Source organism: Diadema antillarum, unplaced genomic scaffold (genome assembly GCF_040938485.1).
Source record: "Diadema antillarum isolate AM-2024a unplaced genomic scaffold, OU_Dant_1.0 seq00000891_RagTag, whole genome shotgun sequence".
Taxonomy (NCBI): Eukaryota; Metazoa; Echinodermata; class Echinoidea; order Diadematoida; family Diadematidae; genus Diadema; species Diadema antillarum.
In genome coordinates, this window is record NW_027271755.1 from 763,169 (window position 1) to 788,682 (window position 25,514).

The 25,514-nt window shown below is 38.7% G+C and overlaps 1 protein-coding gene across 1 annotated transcript in view; it reads right to left on the reverse strand.

The window, feature by feature from the left end:
- The window catches only part of LOC139740919 (inactive rhomboid protein 1-like), an 88,453-nt gene that overhangs the window by 24,673 nt on the left and 38,266 nt on the right, over positions 1 to 25,514 (reverse strand). Inside the window, exon 3 of the mRNA XM_071651507.1 lies at positions 4,713 to 4,900. Within this exon, the coding sequence (XP_071507608.1) occupies positions 4,713 to 4,900 (188 nt within the window). The remainder of the gene's footprint in view (positions 1 to 4,712; positions 4,901 to 25,514) is intronic.

Sequence of the window (25,514 nt, forward strand, 5' to 3'; positions counted from 1 at the left end):
GATCACATCTTCACACTCTAAAGGGAAAGTCCATTTTCAAGTATGTTACTTTGTATATCATACACAGAAATACCAAGGAAGTACATCAGTGAGCATTTAAAGAAAAAATCTGACAAATAAAAGAGTTACGAAATATATTCTGCTTAAGTCTAGAGAGTAACACAAAAGTGACAACTTTATAAATGTGATGTACAAATGTGTAGACCCTAGGTGTTTTCTTTAATCATGCATTCTTTTCTTGATGGAAATAGATAAACAATTGAATTGAAGTGAATTGTGTGGAGCAGTTTTCCATTTTATTCATCCTTTTGTACAAAAAAAAAATTCCCCAATTTTCTTTTTGTCTTTAAGTTCAGAACTGTTCTTGGTATGTGATAAGAGCAGTACATTTGTACATGTTCTCCTCCTGATCAGCAGATAAATTTTGTATGTGCCAAAATATTTGAGAAAAAAAAAGAAAATCAGTGAATTTCTGTGGACAAAACAAATGGGGACCAGCCTAATGCCACTGGGTTACCAATTAAGTACTCTCTAAAGTGTGTGTGTGTGTGTGTGTGTGTGTTTTTTTCTCCAAATTTTCAATCACAGATACTTATCTGATTTGACTGTTTTTATGCAGAACAACATAATATGAGGATGGAATTTCCTTTAATGTGAAATCACACTTCTCTATACACACAAAGATAAATCATTTCCATTCCAAGGGCCATCAGTCTTCTTTAGTTTCCTAGCAAAGAGTCACCATTCTCATTTTGAACGATTAAGGTACTAATATCAAGGACTACTTTCAGCACAATAATGAATTCAATCTATACTCAATGTAACCCTCTCAGGACCACTGACTCAAAGTCCTATTGACCCTGCAAAGAAGCAAGCTCCGAATGGTCAGTGACAGAGTTAATCTGGCCTTTTAAAATAGCATCCACTCAGCTGGCGAAGGAAGAGGGGGGAAATTGTCTGTACAGTGATTTAGACCGGTCGAGTAAGGCTAGAGGTCTACCTTTCCCCAGTCTGGCCGGGCAGTTAGTGTTTCCAGGATAAATCTTGCCTTATTATGTGGGGCAGTTACTGTTAAATCTGCCTTCGGCGAACCGAAACCAGTGGGACTAGAGGCCCATGGCAGGGTGCTGTAATGTTCTAAATAAAGCTTTCCAGACAGAGCCAAAAGGGCATTAAACTCATTTCTTCAGGGAACTTGAAAAAAAAAATGCTATAATACTGTTCCTTCCTTCATTTGTTTGAATATGTTAAGCCTGCCTTGAAGCATATCGTATCCATTTCCATATCAAACTTGTAACTGGAAACAAAAGGCCATGGGCAGTTTCAGTTGTTTTGAGAGAAGTATTCACAGTCAATGTATAATATACTGTAAAACATGACATATTTGCGGCATGAATTTTTCGCGAATTGGAGCCGACGGCCTTTTTTGCAGCATGAAATTTTTGCGAACTGCCTGTGGCATTCAATGCATATAGTGTAGACAAGAACTTTCGCGTGCATTTTAATTTCGCGAATCTTGGCGCTCGGGAAATTCGCGAAATTAAAATGCACGCGAACATTCCTCGTTTTACAGTAGCTTATAGTAATACCACAAAAAACAAACTTTTATTATAACATTTAGGCCTACATTGTAAGTGCCCATTAAAACTTGCCAGAGACTTAGTTTCAATCACCTTTGCAAATAGAACCGGAACATCAGAATTTAACAATGCCACATGCAGTAGCTTGACGTGTGTGTACCCACGCACACATGGAAACGGATTGATATCTTCGAAAATGCCACTGATCGGCAGTTCTTGCACTAGCAACCTTCTTGCTCTCAGCATTAGATACACCAAGAGTACATACTTTAAGGGGAACAAAGTAATGTGCCCCTAATGGCTGCCAAATTGGGAGATGATAGGGAAGAGATAATTCCTACGGCTTTTCCCCCTACCAAGCCGAGCAGTGGAGCTGGGGGGGAAAGTGGCTGTCAAGATCGGAGAGATTGATACGCAGTGACTGATGGTCACGATACCACCGCGGCACGGATACCAGTGGCCATTAAAGGGCCAACGTGAAGTGCTACACGAAGAAAAGTCTTAACCCGTTGAGGACGGGATGATTTTGTTACAACACATATTTCCGATAGACACTTGCCCGAGTATGCTCGGGACTCGTCCTCAACGGGTTAAGGAGAGAGAGAGAGAGAGAGCCATTTCACAGACGCAAAGCATCATCCATGCCTACACGTAGCTCCTTGCATATTCCCTGTTATCCTAGTTTAATTTGCATAAAATAGCCAAAGGCAGGTCATCATACCTACACTCTACTGTACTAGCACAATCAGTTACTGTCAGAGGAATGTTGACCAGGGATTTTGGAAAATCTTAGTTTGATCTAAAACTAAAGATGAATAAGATGAAAGATCAAAAGTGCCTGATGTTGCAGTCTGCATATCTGAGGAACATCAAATCAGCCACAACAATGACATGCTCAACATGTCCGCAGAAAAATTGTGTTCCATACACGAGAAAAATCTTTAAAATGTTGCTTTCACCTCACTGCAATGCAGTGTTGCAACAGCACGAGTGTCTGTGGAACTTATCACAAAATGAGCAGCAAAATAAGTGTATCAGCATGATCCAGTAGGCCTACAGAATACATTCATGATTCAGTCATTGCAACTCCCCTCCATCCCACCCCACTCCCAAGGTATTTCTGTGCCAAGTTGCTGCTAACATCCCAGGATTGATTTGTATATTTAAAAAGGTCTTTGAAACGATTCATCAAACCGACTTGCAGCCTGCAGGAGCTCAAGAGCTCCCAAAGGTGGGATTATCGAAAAGCCCCTTCTGCAAAATGTCCAACCTTGTCTCTTGTCTTGGTACGTCAACGCGCATGGTACGTTCATCCCTCATCCCAAATGATTTAAGATGCTACAAATACACATGCATGCATAATTGTCTGTAAAGCTTAGCTGCTTTAATACCAAGGCTAATGTGGAATATCATGTAATAGTCAGAGACACAGATGTGAGGGGAAAGCCCCACTTTAATTCCACTCCATGTGGAAGGATAGAATCATATAACCAATGTCACATTAATCACACACCACATGTTCCTTGATATTAATGCTACCACACAGAAATCAAGTCGGAGGCAAATCCCTCTTTCATTAATGGCCGAATTTATCCCTTGAATGATCATATGGATAAAACTTTAGTGCTCCAAAGATACATACTTCTCCAAGGGAAATGACTTATCCAAAAATAATCTCATTTTCATCCACAGCCTACTCATTTTTCATCATTTTGTGTTGAGAAATGAGAACCTTGAAAGTGTGCTTTCATTTATTATACGTGTGTTACCTCTGTCCAAAAGAAGTTCTTACAAAAAAAAAACTTCTAAAATGAATGTACACATTTGCATTATGACATTTACTGAGAGAATTCAGGCAAGTATCAAAGGAGTGATAGCATCTTGATTGCTTGAAAGTCTTCAGAAAATAGCATCCTGTCACAAATCTATACGTTGCATAAATAGTCAAGTGATGTGAAAAAGGATTTCAAATTTGTTTGAAAAAAACAATCAAACACAAAAACAAAATGTTGAACAGAAATAACCTTGTCCTCATTTGTCAAATCCATGCTTCATAGATGTCGTTTTATCAATCTTTAAGCAGAGACATGGGAAAAAACTTCTTTTCCACAAGAATTACAGAATATAGTAAAATTTCAATAGATGAGTACTCAAGTGTGTCACACAGGTGACATGGCAGTCACAACATACACTTGTTTCCAAGCTACTTACTCTTTGATGGTTCATACACTTTTCTGCTAAATTTGATGAATTTCTTTGAACTACTTTTTGACATACATGACAGCCTTGTTTCAAATATTCACTCTCATCCTTTCCATTTTCACTACAATCTCAAACCCTCTCAACCTCTCGTCCATTGGATGTCAACCACCATTCCTGAACATCATCACCACTTCTAATAGGTACCCCCCCCCCCCCCCACATATCCATTGCACATAACGAGCCACACCTACCACCACATGAGCAATCATCTTTAGATGACGATTCACATCCACTGCCCGGACATCAACTTCTCATTGGGACCGCGGCCTCCGTAATCACCTTTCATCCCAAGTCAACTCAGCACCACCACTATCACCACCACTAGCTACCCCAGTCACATCCATCTTAAAATGGTCATCAACATCACTTCTCCCACATCATTACCAGCATCATCATGATTTCATCATCACAGCTATCACAATCACCATGGTAACTGCTCAAGCCTGAATCCCCACCTCAACCAAAACTATACCTGTATAGTTGTGGTTGAGATGGGGATTCACGCTTTCACTTTTTGTGAGATAATTAGAAACCATTTATATGACAGACTAAAGAGCAAGTTTGTTATTTTGATAAAAATCGGTTTTGAAATGGCCGAGATATTCTAGTACAATGTAAAACAAAGTGGTCCTAAAAAAAGGTGGATCCCCTTTTTTATCATTAGCACTTTGCGTGGGTGCCTGAATGGTAGAGTAAGTAATCTCGACATCTTCTATCCCATCATTCACAACACGTGGATTTCAGGTATGACCCGTGCAAACAACAAAATACTGCGATCGCCATCTAAATGGCCGTAAAAAATAAATCCCTGTATTTGGATTGCGATCAAAATCCCACTATTTTGCCCATGTGCATCCGCTGGCCACCTACCTTGACTGAGTGCCGGATAAGCTCCCATCCCATCTTGGCCACGGACTGGCGCTTGCTTCGCTGTCGGATCAGCCGCTGCGAGCGCTGTTTCTGCAGGATGCTGCTGGTGGCCGTTCCCGTGCTGAGCTGGGAGGGCAGCTGGCCACGGGGGCCGTCGTACTCGTCCCTCAGCCGCCCACCCGGCCTCGCTAGAAAGACAAAAGCGTGCAACACGTTAACAAAAGTTATGAATGGAGGATATAAAATTGACAACGAATATTCCAACAAAGGTAATGGGTGCCATTAAAAAAAATGGTCCCCTGCACCTCTCACCTCATAGGGATATAAAAGTTCCATGCATGGGTGACGTACGACAAAAAATTGATCTGCTGGAATATCAGGTTTCAAACAGGAATAAGGGCACCTGATGATGTAGTCCCATATATTCATATATGTGTGGTTATGGCCCTGTGTGGTGGTAAATTTACATTTCAGTGGAATAAGGAGCAATAACAGGCGTGATACCTGCGAGTCTCGGTGATGTCTGTGTAAGAGATGTGTACTACATAATAACCGAAATCAATGACCTCAGCAAAAACAGTTTCAGAGCCATCTCAGTGGTGAACGCGCTTCAAATGGCGTCACTAGATGCTGCAGCGCTTATATCCGGAACCAGTGATGTCAACATTCTCAGTGGTTTCTATTTACAGGTGACATTGAATCCATACCATTAAACTTGGGATTCAGACTAACATGCTTCTAATAGACACTTCTTGCTGCACCGGAAGGAGTGGCGGAACCACGAGTTTAGCGCCTATATGCCGACTATCAGTGCATCATCGACGTTGACTGCTCTTATTGCATTCACCTTCAACTGATGACGACATGTGCTATCCGCTAATGGGTCAATCCAGGCCGACCCAAACGCAACCAAACATCCTTAAAGGCATAATTTACCATTTGCAGATGAAACAAAAATCCAGCATTAGTGCTTTAAAATAAATCTAAATGTGAGTCAGGGATAGAAACAACCACTGGAAAAATTTGAATCCGTATAATCGATGTTAAGTGTTGTTAGATACACAAAATGCGAACAATAGCTATAATAAGAATGTTTCCAGACTAAACCGTCTACAGTTACGGTTTATTGCGAAAAACACTGATATCTCCTTATATTTTAGGCTTTATTGCAAAAATTTTATATGGTAGGATGTTTTGTGACGCAACAGACCTAAACATATCCATCAAATGTGATATCTTGAAATTTTTGAAATCACTGTTCCCAAAGGTAAACTGTGCCTTTAATTTACCACTGTAATGTTAGAAGGGGGGAGAAAAAAAAAGATGGAATATGGGAGGGAGGGGGGGGGGGGAAGGGGCTCTAGTCGTTGATAATTCCATTATGGTGTCGGGCGGGGCCGCCCCTTACTGACGCTGCCTAATTTGGGGTGGAATCATCCGCTTCCTCATCCACTCAATGTGTTGCCGATTGTTATTGATGATGCCGCGTTTGTCATCAACATCAAACCCAACATACCTTCATCCTGGAGCTTAGTGTGAGGAAGAGGGGAGGAAGGAAGGAAAACTAGACACATAGAAACTGCTACATCAATATTTCTAAGAAAAGAACAGATAACATTCATTGAACTAACTGAACAAATTTGAATGATACAAGTACGGTACTCTTCTTCCTAAATATACCAGTTGCATCAATAATCTGCTACCCACTGACCCTGTACCTGCTTTGAAATTCCATTTTTGTTTTTTGCTTGTTTTTTTTTTATATATTTCAGAAGATATTTCTTTATTTTGTCTTTGCTTGTGTAGATCTTTTTTTTTTACAGTGCTTTTCTCCAACACTTAAACTCTTTTAAATACCTCAGTACCACCTACACACTGAACTTGATGAAAAGCCACTGACAGCGTAAAAGCTCCCATCTGTCACCTCAGATTTTCTAGGTTTCGACAGCGACTTGAGTTTCATCAGGCCTGCTTTAATACAATGCATCTTTATATCAATATCATTTCCCTATTCTTGTTGTTTTGTCTTGCAATGATTAAGAGTTTGTACATCATTTGTAGATGTTTTGTGAAAGATGATATTTCTGACAAATCAAGAAAAAGAGACTGAACATTGACAGGAGTATATATGTGCATCATCAGTTATGATAATCTTTGTCATTATTATCATCCTTGTCATTCTGCAGATAAAAATACAGAAGGCAGCTATGTTTGGTACAGTACAATTTTTACATCTAGGTATTCAAGGTCTACAGCTAGATCTTGTTTACCTTTGGGAGCAGTGATTTGAAAAATGTTCAAGATATCACTTTTGATGCATATATATAGGTCACTTGTATCACAAAACATCCTACCATATAAAAAGTTTGCAATAAAGCCTGAAATATAAGGAGATAATAATAATAATAATAATACATAACATTTATAAAGCTCCTAATATCATATTTCTAAGTGCTGGGGAAAAACAAAAATTGCTATTTTTCTCATTAAACCATAACTGTAGACGGTTTATAGTCTGGATACATTTTTATCATAACTATAGTTCACATTTTGTATATTTAACAATACTTATACTGGTTCAAATATTTACTTGTTCTATCCCTAACTCACATTTTAGAATTATTTTGAAGCACTAGTGCTGGGATTTTGTTTCATCTGCAAATGGTACATTATGCCTTTAACCCGTTGAGGATGAGTCCTGAGTATACTTGGGCAGGTGTCTATGGGAATTGCGTGTTATAGCAAAATCAAACCATCCTCAACGAGTTAATTTAGAAGACTACATAATGATTTTATATCAAAAATAATTGGTATAAAGCTATCATATTTCCAATAGTTTTGAAAGAAAGAGTCAAATAAGAAAAAGAGAGATTGCATAAAAAATATGTTAAGGATATCCTCATCTTGATGAGAACATCAAATGAAAGTAAGGTACATGTACACAGGAGGAGTATTTAAGACGCTGCATCACTCAAACAAATACTATATCAACTTCGTATGAAGCCATACCTTAAACAACACAGCTTCCACCAGTGAGAAGACCCTGTATAGGTCTACATAATACCACTCAGAGAGCCCATGATGACAATTATTCCATTTAAATCCAAACTAGTTGAGGAGCCTCCATCCACGATGCTCCTTGATAGATCCATTTCAAACGGACACTGAGAGAGAAGAGAGAACTCCCGTGGGTTTAACTCTCAGAGTACTTATGACTTGGCCTCCACTGAATGCTTTCAGTGACAAAAGCCCACACAAAAACTTCCAAGTTTCCAGCACGAATTGTGAAATCAGTCCTGCCGCTTCCTTCACAAATTATTGAGGATGAGACCTCAGGACAGCTTTGCAGTTGAATGAATGTTCTTGCTTTTCACTTGAAATAATCTCACTCCATGGTTCCACTTGGCATAGATGACTAATGTTCAATTCATAAACTTCCACACTCACACATACAAATACATTTTCATTTTTTTTAAAAAGCAAAAACTGTGCAAACAACTTGATCTGGCGTCAAGAGCACCTCTGCAGCAACTGAACAGAGACTTGGCTACCGCCGATCGCACCTGCCTCATCAGCGTGTCTGTCCCCATCGCAGAAGAAACATTCCACGAATCACTTATTGATCTCCCCCCGAATAACCTCCTGATTTCGTCTTATCCAAATAGGCCGCTGGAAGAGGTATTCCCTGAGATCATCCTCGGCTCCCACACAAAAGTTGCTCTTCCATTGCTGCTTCTTTCTCCCATTAGCTCTTTACGGTTACCGCTTTTTACGTTCCCGCTTCTCATATCATTGCCTGTCTTGTCTGCTTTCATCCGCTGGTTGGCCGTCCAAACGCTCACTTCTTGGCCTACGCCGGGCATTCTTCATTGCTTTCTTTTTCCCCTCCTACAACACTTTGCCTTAGGGAGGGAGGGCAATGGAGATTGACCAAACACAGGGATTCATCCAGGCTCCCTGTAATAAAATTAGCCACAAGCGTAGGTGGTGCAAAATGATGAAAGCTCACCCCGGCCTACAAGGCAGCAAGGAGGGGAAAAAAAAACACCCCATGCAGCCGAACAAAGTTTCTCTCAAGGATGAGCAAAAAAAAAAAAAAAAAAAGGTTAATCATTTTATGAAAGGCTCAGCTTTAGAGTGAAGAGCCCCCATTCTGGAGAATATATTAAGAGTAGCTGTAGAAGTCTGGCAAATGACTTTGAAGGAACGAAGAAAGAAAGAAAAAAGAGGAACGCTTTAGCCGCAGCTGAGTAGCGCCCACATAAAAGGCAAGCACTCCCGATGTTATATAAATTTCATGTGAAGGGGAAGGAAGGGAGGATACTGTTGCGAGGGGAAGGCGGCAGAGCGCTTTATGGGGAGGATGGTGGGTGGGGAGATCGAGGAGAGGAAGGGGGGAAAATTGAGGACTGAGGGGCAGCATTAGTCTGGTTGCGTACCTTTTTGTAGCTGTCTCTCCCCATCCCCCCCCCCCTCTTCCTTTCACAAGTTTGAAGGAACAATCACTCCACTCTAGTGGGGAGGAGGAAATTTTTCGCTCATTTAGAGGGGCAGAGGGCATCAAGAGAATGATGAGGAAACTTTGAAGAACTGATAGGCAGGAATCCGGGCAGTACCACGCCGCCGGAATGCCACAACAACACGATCGTCCTACTGTAAAACGTACTTACATCATCATCACCCTTTGATTCCGTCAGCCGTCCTTAGGATGCGGCGGAAATTTATCGCCCATGAGGGCATCACAGCTGCTCTTAATGAACCCTCTACGCAAACACACTGGCTACTGATTTGCGCCTCTGCGTTAACACCTTCTCACGAATAGTTATGTGCTAGTCTCAACCTCAGCCCGATTAGATAATATCAGTAAACCTCGAGAACGTTCATTCACCTCATAGGATGATCAAAAGATTTCATGACAAGATGCAAAATGTTTGTTGTGAATTAAATGCTTATGGTAATGAATAGTTAAAATTAAAACAAATGAAATTACAGAAGTTCCATTAAAACTGGGTAGGCCTATATCATAGAAAAATTTGACAGGTTTTCAGAAGTTATCAGTTACAATCACACCTATGCAAATCAAATACGATGTCATTGAAGTCTACCAATGACCTACTCACAAAATATCACAAATTTCTCCTTACTATAGAATGAGAATGAACTTTTATCCTACTTTCAAAGGACTGAAGCACTTTGATAATGCAGCCATGGGGACTTTTGAAATTTAGATTTGCAAAGTTACAACAACAACAACAACAAAACTTAATTTCTGCATTTTATATATCTGTACAAAAACGATGGCTAGATTGAGGAGATAACATTGCCATCTCATCTAATTTGCATTTAGTAGTTGGAGGCTAATGTGTATATGCTTTGTGACAACACGGAAAACTTTGATGATTTCCCATAAATTTCTTATTACTCCAGTGTCATTTCCCAATTCAACTTTTCCTATCCTGTTTGTTCGGGTAAATATACTTTTGACAAATTTAATATATCAAAAGTCAACTTTTAATATTATGGCATGGCTTTTCACTCTTTAACATGTTTGGGGACCATATAATGCCATGGCTGTGCCCAGAGACAAAAAAAGGCCTTATAAGGGCAAGTTGCCAGACGCTTTTCCTCCGAGCTCATTTTGAGTGTCAGCTCCCATCCTCGTACCAGTCCCTTTGCATTATAAAACGCTTGACTGCAGCTAGCCTGACGTCAAGACATCGAGCTTCTCACTCCTCTACTGTACTTCTCAGAGGCTACTCCTGGACTTTCTTCCTCTAGTTTATCATAAACACATGATGAATAGGCCTACATTAATTACTGTAAAAGTGGAAATTTCAGTGCGGGTAAAATTTTGCACTAAGCTGAGTATAATAAGACATGTTTTGTGTGCCTCTACTTTGTGGAATCAAAAATATAAAATAAAAAAAAATAGCATGCATGCTTTTCTTTCACACTAGCTTTACATCACATGAAATGCAACAAATTTCCATACTACAAAAATGTTAACTTTTACAGTACTCTGTCAAAAAAAGAAGAAGAAAATCAATAAATTATATAGGCTTACTGGTATGATAAGAGATGAATAAATTCCAAAATAACAAGTAACATCAATTGATTTTGTATACTAATATTGACTGATGAATTAATCACTCTAGTATTAAATGTAAATATCTTGGCAAATTTCATGGAAAATATCGTACATTTTCACGAAGTATTCTTTTTTATAGCGCACTGTATGTACAGTTTGTAGGTAAATTCCATGTTACATCACATTTTGTGTACAGCAATTTCATGTTAACATAGTGGTTTATAGACGTCTTTCACAAGAGACAAATTCAGATGGATTTTGTCCACAAAATGAAACTCTATGACAATACATCAATTAGAATCCTGTGACTGCTAATAACAGTTAACACTTCATAGAAATATACAATCAGTGGGCATCTATAGACACAAAAAACCCCAATGCATTGTAAGCCTTGTTCAAAGTCCCTGGCTCAGAAAGGCTTACTGTAATCAGAATCAATTACTTCTCTTCAAATTTTGACTGAATACTGAGTCCACTTGGCCAACTGAATCTATCATAACAGACAAAATGTGTACACTGGTCATGTAAATCCTTACCTAGAAACTTTCCTTGTACTTAATCTTTGAGCATTTCCAAATTTAGACACAGCATCAGACTGTAATGCATCCTCGTACTCTGACCTTATTCGTTGGAAGCCATCCATGTTCTTGTCGCATTAAAACAAGAGAGCTATAATACATTTTCGGCAAACAACCACTGACAACAGTAGGAGTGTATATCACCCGCTGGCTGCCCAGCGTCAAAGCTTTCGGGAGAATTTCGGACGACGACCAGCAAAAGAGCATCAACAGGCAACCTCAGGTTTTTTTCCTTGCCCTCCCATCACTATGGCAACAGGAAGACAGCAATTCATCAAACGAAACTTTGCCCCTGTCAGATCTGACTTAGGAGGACAAACATCAAGATCTTGGAGGATATCGATAGATCCTTGGCATTTACTTGACAGAGACGCTTCCTGTGAAATGTCCAGAAAGTTTAGCCCTCCCCTTTCATTTTTCGCCAGGCTTTTCCCCTCCCTCTAAAACATCAAGTCATCCCGCCACAGACCTAATACGATCTTTGGACAGGTTTAAGCCTCGGCAAAGAAGAATTTGCTCATTTGCAGAGACATGAGCTAAAAGGTCATGCACATAAATGCTCTAGAGGAGAATCCAGCTGGGACCGTGGTCAGAGATTCATACAGGAGCTGCCTACATGTTATAACATAACCTTAGTACATGGTATAATTAAAACAATTATAATGATACAACTACTTTTACTACTAATTACTTTTACTACAAATAATATCATTGATGATATTAAATCATTATATCATCAAAATTATCATTTCCCATCACTACTATTGTTGTTATCATTACTATACTACTATTAGTATTATCATATTGTTTTCATCATTTCATTATCGTAATGATCACAATTATCAGTGAGGGGTGATAATCATTACAAAGGCCTGTAATAGATACACATGTACTATCACAGATGGAGGTAAGTACACTTGCACTGCATAATGTAGCAAGTTAACACTGTGCAAGGAAGTATCATACTTTCCTTTTCTGTCTGAGAAAAGATATCTCTATAAAATCCCTTAATTTTTGGGTGACCAGTATATTAGAGAGTACAGGCATTCAGCCATTAATAAGTTGCCAAATTACATTTTTATTCTTTATCTTATTACACAAAGGAGAATAGGGGTACTTTAAAACAACATTGGTAGCATGGAGACTTGGTTTCAACAGAATGAGTGAATTTTATAGACTGGATTCTTTGCAGTATTTTGAAATCTCTGTAGTTCATGATTTATAAAAAAAAAAAAACAACACAATCGACTGAAAAGTACCATTACATACACAACTTAGCAGTGAAATTTGATGAAAGCTGCCACAGCACATGACTGCTCTTGCAGTGATATGGGACTAAAGCATTTTCACATCTATTCTCTCAAATATTGCAAAGTGATACGGGAGAGAGAGCTAAGAATCCAAATCTGAGAATTAAACGCTCAATTGCCAAACACAAAGAAACATAAAGAGTGTAAGTGAACGGCTAATAGCTGGTAATTCACAAACAAACTCGAGCTTTCCTGTGGAGGTACACTTGAGAAGTCTATTACGACGATCTAGGGTGGGGGCATGACTTGCCGAAAATGTGCAAATTCAGCGTCGACCTTGCCGGTAACGAGCAACCTGCCATCGGAGATCACGTCCACCAATGAACTTCATGACAGAGCTCTATTCCCTGGATAATTCTGTGGATACAATCTGCTGCTAAAGGCTTTCCTCAGCTCAGGGAGGAGTAAAGGAACCAAAACAAAGTCTGTCATGTCTGCCAAAGGCGGCCTACGAATACCCCTCTTGACTTGCCAGATTTCCTTCTCTTCACGCACAAATTACATACTTTGGACAGTATCGACTAATTTCTGGTCTTTATCTGCCGTAACAGCATCCATACGGCTGGTAAAATGCATTATCATCACCTATAGACTACGAAAGTAATGGTGCCATGCAGTCTTTTGTTTATACAAGTAGCTTGGGTTGGAATCAGGTGCATGCAGTAACACTCGGGCCAGGTGATGTTGCTTAAAACTAGTTTCCATAGCGATGAATGGCGATGACATCACACTGTTGTACTCTATTGGAAATTACAGAGCTTGCCATCTAGAATGAAAGGGGTAATACCAAAAAGGAGCGATCAAACCATTCACCTCGACTTAACCCATAGAGGACCAAGACCTTAAAATACCATCAATTGACATTGTAGATGTTAGTGATCAAATCAGACATGAGGTTGCAATTCTATTCCACGTTCGATTTGGTGTTGATAAATATATCATGATATAATCATAAAGAACAGAACAAACGAAATGTGAGAAAGTTATGTCTTATTTCAAAATTTCATGCATATTTCCTTTAAAGGGGAAGGCTAGTAACTGATCAGTGGGAATCAGTGGAAATGCTGGGAGATGATTGTTCCAATCCTTATGGAATTCATTCAAGAGTTCATTGTATATCTATTGTTGTGTGAAAATGATTTGCTTCAGAACGGTCTCATTTTCAAGTAATGTGCAGATTAATGCTCCGTCACTGACCAGGGACGCTAACCTGGAAGCATTAAACTGCACATTACTTGAATATGAGACCATTCTGAAGCAAATCATTTTCACACAACAATAGATATACAATGAACTCTTGAATGAATCCCATAAGGATTGGAACAATCATCTCCCAGCATTTCCACTGATTCCCACTGATCAGTTACTAGCCTTCCCCTTTAAGAGAAGGTTTATTAGTTGCAATTAAAGCACATTGACATCTGTTTGTAAATCTCTAATTTACCTTTTGATAGGAATCAACAACAGCACAGTCATCCTTGCCAAAGTCGACCTCACGCAAGTCAAATAATTTACTGAGTTAAAGAAAAATTCTGCCCTGATTGATATGTTAATTCTATTTTGTAAGTCAAAATTCCCAGAATTTGAAGGATTTTCACGGGTCCCTTTGAATTCAACTTTCATAAGAAAGGTTGACTGTACTGTAGTTGCATCCTTCACATAGAATTACTGTAGTTTTGTAATGTAGTTTTGTAATTCAGCCATGATGACTCTTAGAAGGTTTTTTTTTAATCAATCACTTACAACATGTATGAACCACAAAACATGATTTTTTCTAATGTTTTTGTATTTTTAGCCAATGAGAGAGCTGTAAGATGATGACATCATCAACTCTTCAGATTTCCATGTTTAGTTGCAGCCGATATCAATATTCAGGGGGAAAATGAGGACTTCAAAATTCCATAATTTTTTCAAATTAGACTGTATACATAAGAATCCCTGGCAAGAATACACTTTGGGTCTCAACATTTGGAGTGGATATTGATGTGTGAACTCTTTCACCACTGTATTCATCCTTACATACCCAGTTGAAGACAAATATTGAAAAAAAAAATGGTGTTCCCAGTTCTTGATTGTGGCTGAGTGAGTTATAGGTGGCACTGGACCCCTCTGAAGCTCAGAATTATCTGTAGTGTGATCAGTAGCATCATCATCTTCATCATCATTATCATCCTTAACAACATCTTCATCAGTACCATCCTCATCATCATCTTTGTCCTTAACAACATCATCATCAGTATCATTGTTGTCTTCCTCCTCCTCATCATCATCAACTAAATTCATTTCCTAATGGATACAAACTGTACATGTTGATATAAGCTTGCAAAGTATTCATCAAACTCTGTACAAGTTTGTTAAAGGACAAGTTCACCTTTATAAACATAAGGATTGAGAGAATGTAGCAATATTAGTAGAACATATCATTGAAAGTTTGAGGAAAATCAGACAATCCGTTCAAAAGTTATGAATTTTTAAAATTTTTGTGCAGCAACCGCTGGATGAGAAGACTACTTCAGTGTATGAATAACTTGCGTACAACAATATAAGGAAAATATAAAGAGAATTTCACAAAATTCAATCTTTTGAAAAAAGTACACATTCCCCTGACTCGTTACCGACAAATGTTATGGGCAATATTATTCCCCCTGCCTTTAGAAAGAGGCAAGTCAAGAGCTCTTTTATTATGCGAAAAAAGTGAAAATATGTTGAATTTTCTTTTACATTTTCTTTATACTGTTGTACGCATATGACTCACAAGCTGTAGTAGTCTCCTCATCCAGCGGTTCCAACACAAAAATTTTAAAAATTCATAACTTTTGCATCGATTGTCCAATTTTCCTCAAACTTTCACTGATGTGTTCTACTAATATTGTTGGCTTCTCTCAATCCTTATGTTTATGAAGGTGAACTTGTCCTTTAATAACAGCAGATCCCTAAACATTGCCCAATGTTGGTGACAACCACAGCAAAGCAAGGAGTATAGCGAGGGTGCATTCACACTGCAAACTGTATACTGCAATGTGTATTTGTCACTACTGGGCATCTGTCACTGATGTGTATTCATCAGTATCATGTATGAACAGAGACACAAGGTTCAAACTTCAAATCAAATTTGCTCAATCTTCCTTCAACATCCCCTCCCCCCCCCCCCCCCATGGTAAACACTTGACCAAATTAGTGAACATTTGAGTCAATGGTGTTTGGTTTCTGCTCCAAGTGCACCTGATTTTCAAAGTTTCTCTGTGCACAAGTTAAAACTTGTCAGATTTATACCTTGTAGGCCTACATCACAATGTGAATCTCTCATCCAAACACAGCCACATTTAACCAGTGAGTAATGCAATACAATTTGTTTCACTATAACTAAACTACCAGGTATCCAATCGATGAGGAAGGCACCAACGCAATGGCACTTTCTGTTCATATGATCTGGTTTGCGGCTACACAAAAATGAATTCTACAGATTTGCAACAACAGCTATATTTCATGAAACAGCTGTGAATGGAAAAGATAATTCCATGGTATAGGATTTTTTTTAAACTTATAACTGCTCTCAAACAATAATTTTCCCTTAAAATTAAGTCATTACTTATAGATTGTTGAGATCGATCACTGTCATATTCATTGCACCTATAAACCTTGTTTATAAAACCATAGACAATATAATTAAGGGCTTTGCTTTAAACCATACATTTTGACACAATTATCTTAATTGTCAAATATCTCATACAGAGTCACTTCAAAAGATCTAGCAGTCCAAAATGACCATACCAAGTCAATAATCATTATCAATACATGAAATATGTACATGAACAACATTTGCACCAAATTCTAACAGGCTCAGTTATTCTAAATACCAAGTAATCCCTCACTGCTAGCAAAAGGCAAATAGCAATATCATAAACTTTTGTGAAACTGTCACTTTAAAGATTAGGCCTCTATGATTTTGGAAAGAAAATCCATCATAAGTGGCAACGTCCAACATAAAAATAGACAGGATCTGCAGTCGGCTCCATGCCAACCAGGGAATGCCACCTGCTAAAGGTGACCACAAATGACACCCAAATTTGGAAGATGCTTTATACACCACTGTATCACTATTACCAGAACGAAGAGGAAATAATGAACTTATTAATAAAGTTGTACCTCTAAAACCAGGATGACAATCTACTCTCAACGCCAGAGAATCTGTGGGGGTGGGCACACACCCACAGCAAGTCCAAGTTGAAGAGAGTCATCTTGAAGAACTGGCAGCGCTGTAATCTTTTTGTCGGCCCAGCAGGTGCATGTGGCCGCCTCAGAGATAACCCCTGCTATGTATATGACAACGGGCGGGGAACCCCATTGTATACTGCACAGCGGATTGCATCACATCGACAACGACCCCTATCAAAGTGTCAACTGGGTCAAGTCTGGACAAGTTTGAGTACCCTGCTCTGTCCTCATCCTCCTCAACCTCTGGTCCTGCTCCGTTTCCCTGGGGCCATTCTCCTATGAACAGAGCATTTCCCCCCCCCCCCCCCTTCCATTAGACCCCAAGGTTGGCTTAGGATTTGGTAGAAACTTCATTGCTAATTTGCTTGAATATCATTACCATTTCCCAGTGGGGAGGTACATTTTTGGTATCTCCCCCCCCCCCCATCTTTGTTTGTTTACCCTACATTATTGGGTTCATATTGACAAAGTAATGTTGCTATGGAATGTAGCTCACTCACAGGAGGTTCTAACCACTTTAGTACCCCCCCCCCCCCCATAATTCCTGTTTTAAATTAACTGGAAGCAGACAGCAGGTGAGTGCACTTCAGCAGTTTACCTTGATATCAACTCAGCAGCTACACATGAAAATATGAACATCATGAATGACTATTACATTGTCATCAGTCAACTAGGATACAACGGCAATCATCGTTTAATTTCTCTTGCAATTTTGCAAACTTTACATGCCTCACCGTCATTTTCCAAAATATCGAACCAATTACCACCCTCTGTTCATCACAACAAATATTGCTTGAAAAAAAAAGAAGGAAATCTTCTGCAGGTTATCGCTGTTTTCTTTCCAAGAAACCCTGACGATTCTTTTCTGGAGATATATAAATTGAAAATAAAAATAGTAATGTCTATGATTAATATCTGATCTTACCCATTTTCAAAGACTAGTCCTGAGTATATTGACCGATTCTGTGACGCGCTATGTGTATTTTTGGCATGGGCAGCGCCATTACTCGGTGTCTCAGCCGACCCCCCCTATCCACTCCCCACCCCTCTCCCTACATTAGCACGCGCGCAGAATGAAAAACTGCTTTAGCCAATGGGCGTCTCGTACTGGGTGCGCGAATGCTTGCTTAGTGCGCGAACCTTTGTTACAAGTGCGTGATAAACATGTTGCCCGGGGGGTGGGGGAGAGCAGGGGGGTCGGCTGAGACACCTCATGGCTGTGCCCAGTGTAATAAAACGTCTGCTGCCCTCAACGAACCCGAATCGGTCAATATTTGGGCAAGTGTCTATGGGAAATGTGTGTTGTAGCAAAGTCAGTCCATCTTCAATGGGTTAATTTTTAGAATACCACATTTCAGTGGACAGATTATTTACTGTTTAATTTCCTTTACTCATCATGTCCCTACTCGCTATCCTTTTTCTGGTGCTAGTATCAATGGAAGCCAAATATCACTTTACAAAAATGACAAAGTATATGAAAGTATATCATTCCTCCATCAAATATCTTGAAAGTCATTTTCTTTTGCAAAAAAAAAATAGTGTGGCACCTGAGAAACAAATTTCACTGAGAAACCATTGAATGTGACCTTTGACACTTAACTATTCATAACTGGAAAAAAAAACCCAAAAAACAAGAGTAACATAGCTGAGACAGGTCATTGTCTTTATGTTTTGAATTTATAATCTCTAGTTAATAGAAATGTGTAAAAAGTACCCAATCAGACTGAACGGCTAGAGTTTTGTTTTGTTTCTGCTTTGTTTTGTTTTGCTTTGCTTTTTTTACATTCTTACCTCCTCTATCAAGACAATGGGCTGAAATGGCAAAGTCTTGACTGGAGTCCTTGATGGTGAACATGATAAAAAGGGGGCACTGACACCTCTTCATCCCCCCTCACCCCCCCCCCCCCACCCCCTCACCAAGACGGATTCCACTGTGCAGGCATGAAGACAAATTGTGGGCACGGCTTGCAATACTGGCTAACAGGATGATTGACGACGACGCTCAAACCGTGATGTCAGCTGCACAGCCATGTGCACTCCCACAACTTGGTCATGTGACACATCTTTCCTTCAATCAGGAGATGGCCTTCGTGTCAGACACAATGACGATGACGATGAAGAGTGGGTATCAATCCGAAAAGACAAACGGGGGTAACAGGGCTTTCAATTCACTGACGGACAGGGGAAAGTCGGGCAAGCATTCTCGATGCAGGCAGCGACTCTAAAACCAAAAAATTTTCTCATGCATGAAACTTTTGTGAATTTTGTAGAAGGCACCAAGACTCACAAAAGTATCATACACGTGAAATTTCTTGTCTACACAATGCATTGAAAGCCAGTGGCACAATCTGCTAAAGTTTCTTGTCACGAAAAACGCTGTTGACTCCAATTCCTGAAAGTTTTATACCACAAATGTTTCTGGTTTTAGAGTAACCAGTTCCTTATGAGACTTTGAAATCCCCCTAGACTTTGTATGAATTCAACCACATTCCTGTAGGACAATGAGTTTCAAAATGTTTTCACATTCATAGGATGATAACCATGGTCTGGCAGGTTTGGGGGTTATCTCTTTGCACAGGTTGCCTGATTGACATTTCTGGAACAGAGTTATATGACAAAATTATCTATATGCAGAAACAAAATGGAAACGACCTCTCTTGAAGAATTGTGACAACGATGAAATTGTCACAAATGAGACACTGAAGGGCGAAAATGTAACTTTACCCAGCAAGGATTTCTTTCCATGCAAATGTATTCAATACCTTAAACAAATATAAAATGAATTTTAGCATGACAGATAGTAATAGTATGCACGTGAATGTCTAGCGGCTAGAATCCTATAAACAAGACACACAGGAGGAAATACCCTTCATCTGTTCACTCTTGGACTCTGAAATCCCCACAAACTCTGTACTGTGCTTACTGCTTTCCTGTAAGCAATGGGCTAAATGAAACAGAACCACCACCTGATACTGATATCAAATAAAGGATGGAATTAATGGCATACAGACAGGAAAAACTAGAAATATCACCAAAAGTGATTAATACTGCCTTCTAACACTTCTGTACTGGTACAATGCCGAGAATGATAAAAACAGAGGGAGTTGGCTCAATGTATAATATTTTTGTATGATTTTAATTTTAAAAATGCCGTCATCATGGCAATGCATTGCTTGACAGTGATGAAAGATGTGTTTTACACATCTACAAGTTATATTGAACAGATACACTTTGCAGATGTATTACAGATTTCGATAAATTCAAATCCGTGCTAAAACTCATCTTTCTTGATAATTGCTGATTACGTATGACAGTATTTATATGACTATGGAAATGTTTGTACAATGATTGTATTTCCATATGTACACGCACTGTGACTATCTAACAGCATTACGCATTCTAAGAACTGATTATTATTATTATTATCATTATTAGATAATATTATTATCGGTATTGTTTTTATTACTGTGGTTATGACTAGGATTATTATTGTTATTATCATAATCATTATTATCATTATCATTATCATTATCATTCTCATCATTATTGATAAAAGTGGTACACAGAAGGAACAGTTTTGCTCCACAAATTTTCAAAGACTGAAAAAAAAATGTGGGGGGGGGGGGGCAAAAAACTGTATGAAGGTGGGTGGGGGAAGATAAAGTTATTGGTGTAAAAGGGAGGTATAAGTCATTGGCATAAGCCAGGGATAACAGTAGAGGAAGGAGGACATTTAGTGAACGTGGCATAGAAGGAGAGGTGTTGCCTCACCAATTTTCATCAGTCGGGCAGGCAGGGTCTCATCGGGGCACCCTCCCCCACCGAGTGACTAAGAACTTCACAGACACGAAATGACATCCACGGCAGACAAAGTTCATCAAGTCATCGCAACTGAGTCACATGAATGAAACGCTCAGATTTCCCCGGCTCCGTTTCGTACCTGGGGATTAGGCGACTGAGTGAGCAGCTCCTAATTTTGCGGGCACTACAGCATCATGGGTGTTACAAACAGAAGTAGCGCTACATTGTATGTACTGTGTGAACTAACTTCACACCTTGAACTGATGGTGTATTCTACAACATGTACATGTTCAAACTCAAGCTCAGTCAAATGATAAATATGTAATTGTACAGGTCTCATCAAAATGGGACCTGAAATGATGAAAAAAAAAAATCATAAAGTCTTGAGTTTCCTTGGACTTACAGAGTCAGCTATGCTCACTAAAGCGATTGGCTCTTTGCCAAGAGTTGTCAATCATATCTCAAACATGTCATCTTTTCTTTTTCTTTTTTTTAATAATGCTTTCATAGACAAAACCTTTAAAAGGGATGATATAATTTTGGGTAAGATGGGGCATCAGGTTTCCAACATTTTTTTATTATGATTTTTAGAGATAATAGGTAATCTGTTATGAAATATGAAAGAGCATATAAGAGGAATTCAAAGTTTAGTTGATGAAAGTTGGTTTTGAAATGGCTGAGATATACAAAACAAAGAGATGCTAATAAAACTAAGGTGGGTCATTAGGATTACTTTGTTTTACCTTGTTTTTGGATATCTCAGTCATATCAAAACTGACTTTTCACCAACAAAACTTCGAATTCCTCTTAGAACTGTACGTTCTTTAAGATTACATAGAGTGGTTTCTAAGTATCTTACAAAAAGTTATAAGCTGAATCCTCACCTCAACCAATACAATACCATCCCTTTAAAGAACAGCTACAAAATCTTCTAAGCAAACTAAAAGTTGTATCACCTGGTATACCTTGATCTCGGCACAAACAGACAGTAAATATTATGATCACTGAGTCACTGATCCAATGTAGATATGATACATATTTCTTTGCACTATCACATGATATGTTTACACACACACACACCTAGCAATGACCTTAAAAAAAATTCCCATCATCCCAAGGTTCTCACAACTATAACAACAACGCTTCCCTTGCGACAGGAAAGCATACTGTAAAACACGATATTTTCGCGGCATGAAATTTTCGCAAGTTGCCTCTAACATTCAATGCGTATAGTGTAGACAAGAACTTTCATGTGCATTTTAATTTCGCGAATCTTGGCTTCGCGAAATTCGCGAAATCAAAATGCACGCGAACATTCCTCGTTTTACAGTATCATACACGCCATCAAAAAAGCTATATTGCTATCATATGGAAGTCAATACCACAGCCTTAGTTCAATCAGTCTCACAATCTTGTGTGTCTGTCTGTCTGTCTCAATTCATCTATCTATCATTCCATTGATCTGTCTATCCATTAATGTCTATACATGCATTCCACTGCCTATCAATATTTCCTCCTCACAATACACAGTAAATACCTTTAAAAATAGTTTCAAAAATTATGCCATTTTCAGTGGTAAAAAAAATGCTTCAATATTTCCCTTCAAACGATGTCATCTCGATCCAATCGGATGTTTTTTTGCCAGTAGATTTACACTGCATCGTTTCGTTTCATTGCAATACATACAATACACTGTAGCTTGAGACTTCCATCGCAAACAGCACCGTCCTCACTTGTAACAAATCGTATATAAATGTGTGAAGTGAAGCCTGGATGCCTAAAAGGAGGTCGAAATTGACGCTGACATTTGCCAGGCAGCTTAGTGGAAAATGGCATTTTGATGGAATAAACGTTCATTCCAATCTGCCTCCAGCTCGTCTCCCCTCGCCATCATTCGCTGCACAGAGAAAGACGGCCAGAATTTCCCAGGTCATGATGATTTTACAGAGCTTATATTGAAATATCAAAGACATCACTATATGTACATTAAGAGACAGACAGACAGACAGAGAGAGACAGAGACCGAGAGAGAGAGAGAGAGAGAGAAAGAGAGAGGGAGAGAGATGGAAAAAGAGGGAGAGTGATAACAAAAAGAGAAATATTAACTTTGCCGAGTTGGGAGAAAGCACTCTTCAGATATCCAAGCATTTCATATGCCACTTCGTTTTCGCTTTGATTTCGTCTGTGGATTTGGCATCAGACACATCACTTATTTGGAGTGACATATTGTCGGGAACTGTACAGGGGCCCAGCAAAATTATATGGCAAATGAATGAAATACATGCACTTACGATCCTAACTGCATGCTGAATTCATGTATGATGTACAATTGATTGTGTGTGTGTGTGTGTGTGTGTGTGTGTGTGTGTGTGTGTGTGTGTGTGTGTGTCATAATCAGAACCATCTTCGACTAAGTCAGCAACCTGAAACTAGAACTTTCACTGCATAAGCAAAAATATAAGCCATACAGTCCCATTAAGGCATTATCTGTGTTTCAACTGCCTCATGAACTGGCAACACATTTTAAAAGTAAAAAATCCTATTTCTCGCTCAATTGGCAACATCTTGCAAATTTCTGATTTTTCCGAGTTAAGAAACTTAATCACTTCCATCTATCCTTTCTCAAATATACAACATACAGTGAAATTAAAATGTTGATAACATTTGATGAAAAGGTAATGAGTTTTGCAGCGAAATTCCCTCAGGACTCTATGGGTTAATCCATTGGTTACAGAAACTATTTGCTTTAAGTTCTAGCTAGGTCCATTCGCACTTTGTGGTGAAATACTGAAGCATTTGAAAAACTATGGTATTTCGCGTGGTATTTTCATAATGTGAATGCAAAAACACCAGGATTTACCTTGCAAAATACAGTGGTATTTAGGGAAGTAATTCAAACTTTGTTCGAAACACTTTGAGTGTGCATCAACACGAAATATGTAGGCCTACACACGTACCACCCATCACGCTGCCGTGTTATTTCTTACGTGACCCGGAGCACTTCCTGTCTTGGAAGATAATACATTGTATGCATGGCATACATGTGCAGTGCTTTCCTCCGAGAGGTGCATTTTTTTTTGGCCAGAAATATCTGGGTATTTTGTGAATGAGAACAGGACCAACCAAAATACAGCAGTACAATGTATCTATTACTGTAGTACATTACTGTATAATCATTTAGCTAATAAGAATGGTGGCAAATAGTAAGGCACAGCCCAAATGCATTTAGATGAATTCACAGCGAGTGCAAGAACTGCCCTTTTACTACTTCTACTGCGGCTTTAAAAGAAAATATCCCTACTTCTACTAAGCACTGCTAGGACATTATTATCACTACTTTTTCCACTACTACCGCTACTCACACTATTACCACAAATACTACTTCTCTATTTCTAAGATACATTTGTACTAGCAAAACTACAAAGGCCACCACTGAATAGTGTTGAGGATTAGTACAACAACACTATAACATGGAATATAATATTTCTGCAAATTCTGAATGGAGAAATATGAAATTTGTATCCATACTTTTGTACAGTTAGACGAATTTTTCTGTGAATTTGATGTTATTTTGATGATGTTTAAAGAAGAATGTGGGTTACGGGGCTTTGGAAGGGTCGGTTGAGAGTGCTATATGTAGGGTATATAAGTCATATGTGATAACTCAGCCATTAGAATGAAATTTTGTTATGAAATGTAAAAACAGTGATTTAATTATATTTGGGGTTGTGCAATCACATTTCGAAATACCTTTTATTTATCAGTCATGTAAACCTGATGTTTTGTGTATGATGTTTTGTAGTTTTAATGGAGTAGAGGCAAATCAGTCGTCACAGTATTTTTTGTGTAATTCTGTTTGTTTTGACAAATGCGGAATATGTTCTTATCTTGCATAATGCTCAACTTATTGATTTCTGTAATTATGATATTTTCCCACTCATTTCTATCACACGTGTAAATGCTTTATTCTGTAATTGTCTGAATGTTTGAATTTGTATGTACATATTTTATGTTATATTACACGCAATTTAGCCCTTGGGCTACGAGATGTGATATGAATAAATAAACCTTTCAATAAAAATAAAAAATTTAACATTCAAATGTGAATGCACCTAGTATCTCCAGGCACAGGGACAAAAGATATCATCTCTGTGGGGATTTTAATGATGGACATACAATGAAAACAGCAATATCTTTCAGACAGTGTGCCAGGCAAGGACAGCTTTAGAGAGAATCAATTATCTACATGATCAGGAAATTCAATGAACAGGTAAAGGCAAGGCCCCAATTCCTTCAGATGAATGACAAGTGCAGGAACTGATCTTTTCTTTTTTTCGAAGCTGTGCTTGGAAAAGAGCGATCATAAAAATATTCTGAGTCATTATGTCGCCTGAAATTGTAAATTGGTTTCACCCCTACTGGTTGAGTCTATTTTGTTAAAAGTTAAAGAATTTGGGTGAGTTCTACATGAGATAAGCTGCAATATCCTTCATGGAATACTACCAAATCAATCAATATGTTGTGGAGTTATGACATAAAAGGTAGATTCACATCACGTTTGAATTTTAAACTATGGTGTGCATCCACGCGATACCAGATCTTTATGATTAAACTTCTGACAAGAGCCCCACTTGATGACTAAACCACAGAAACAGCAGAAATACATGCAAGCAGCACTAGCAAAAAACCTAATAATGTATGGCGATACAGCTAGTAGTGTACAACTCGCGCTGGAGGTTGACCCAGAAGCTAAAGAGAAAATGGGGTTCATGGCGAGGTCAAGCTAACTATCAAGTTTAGTTGATTATCG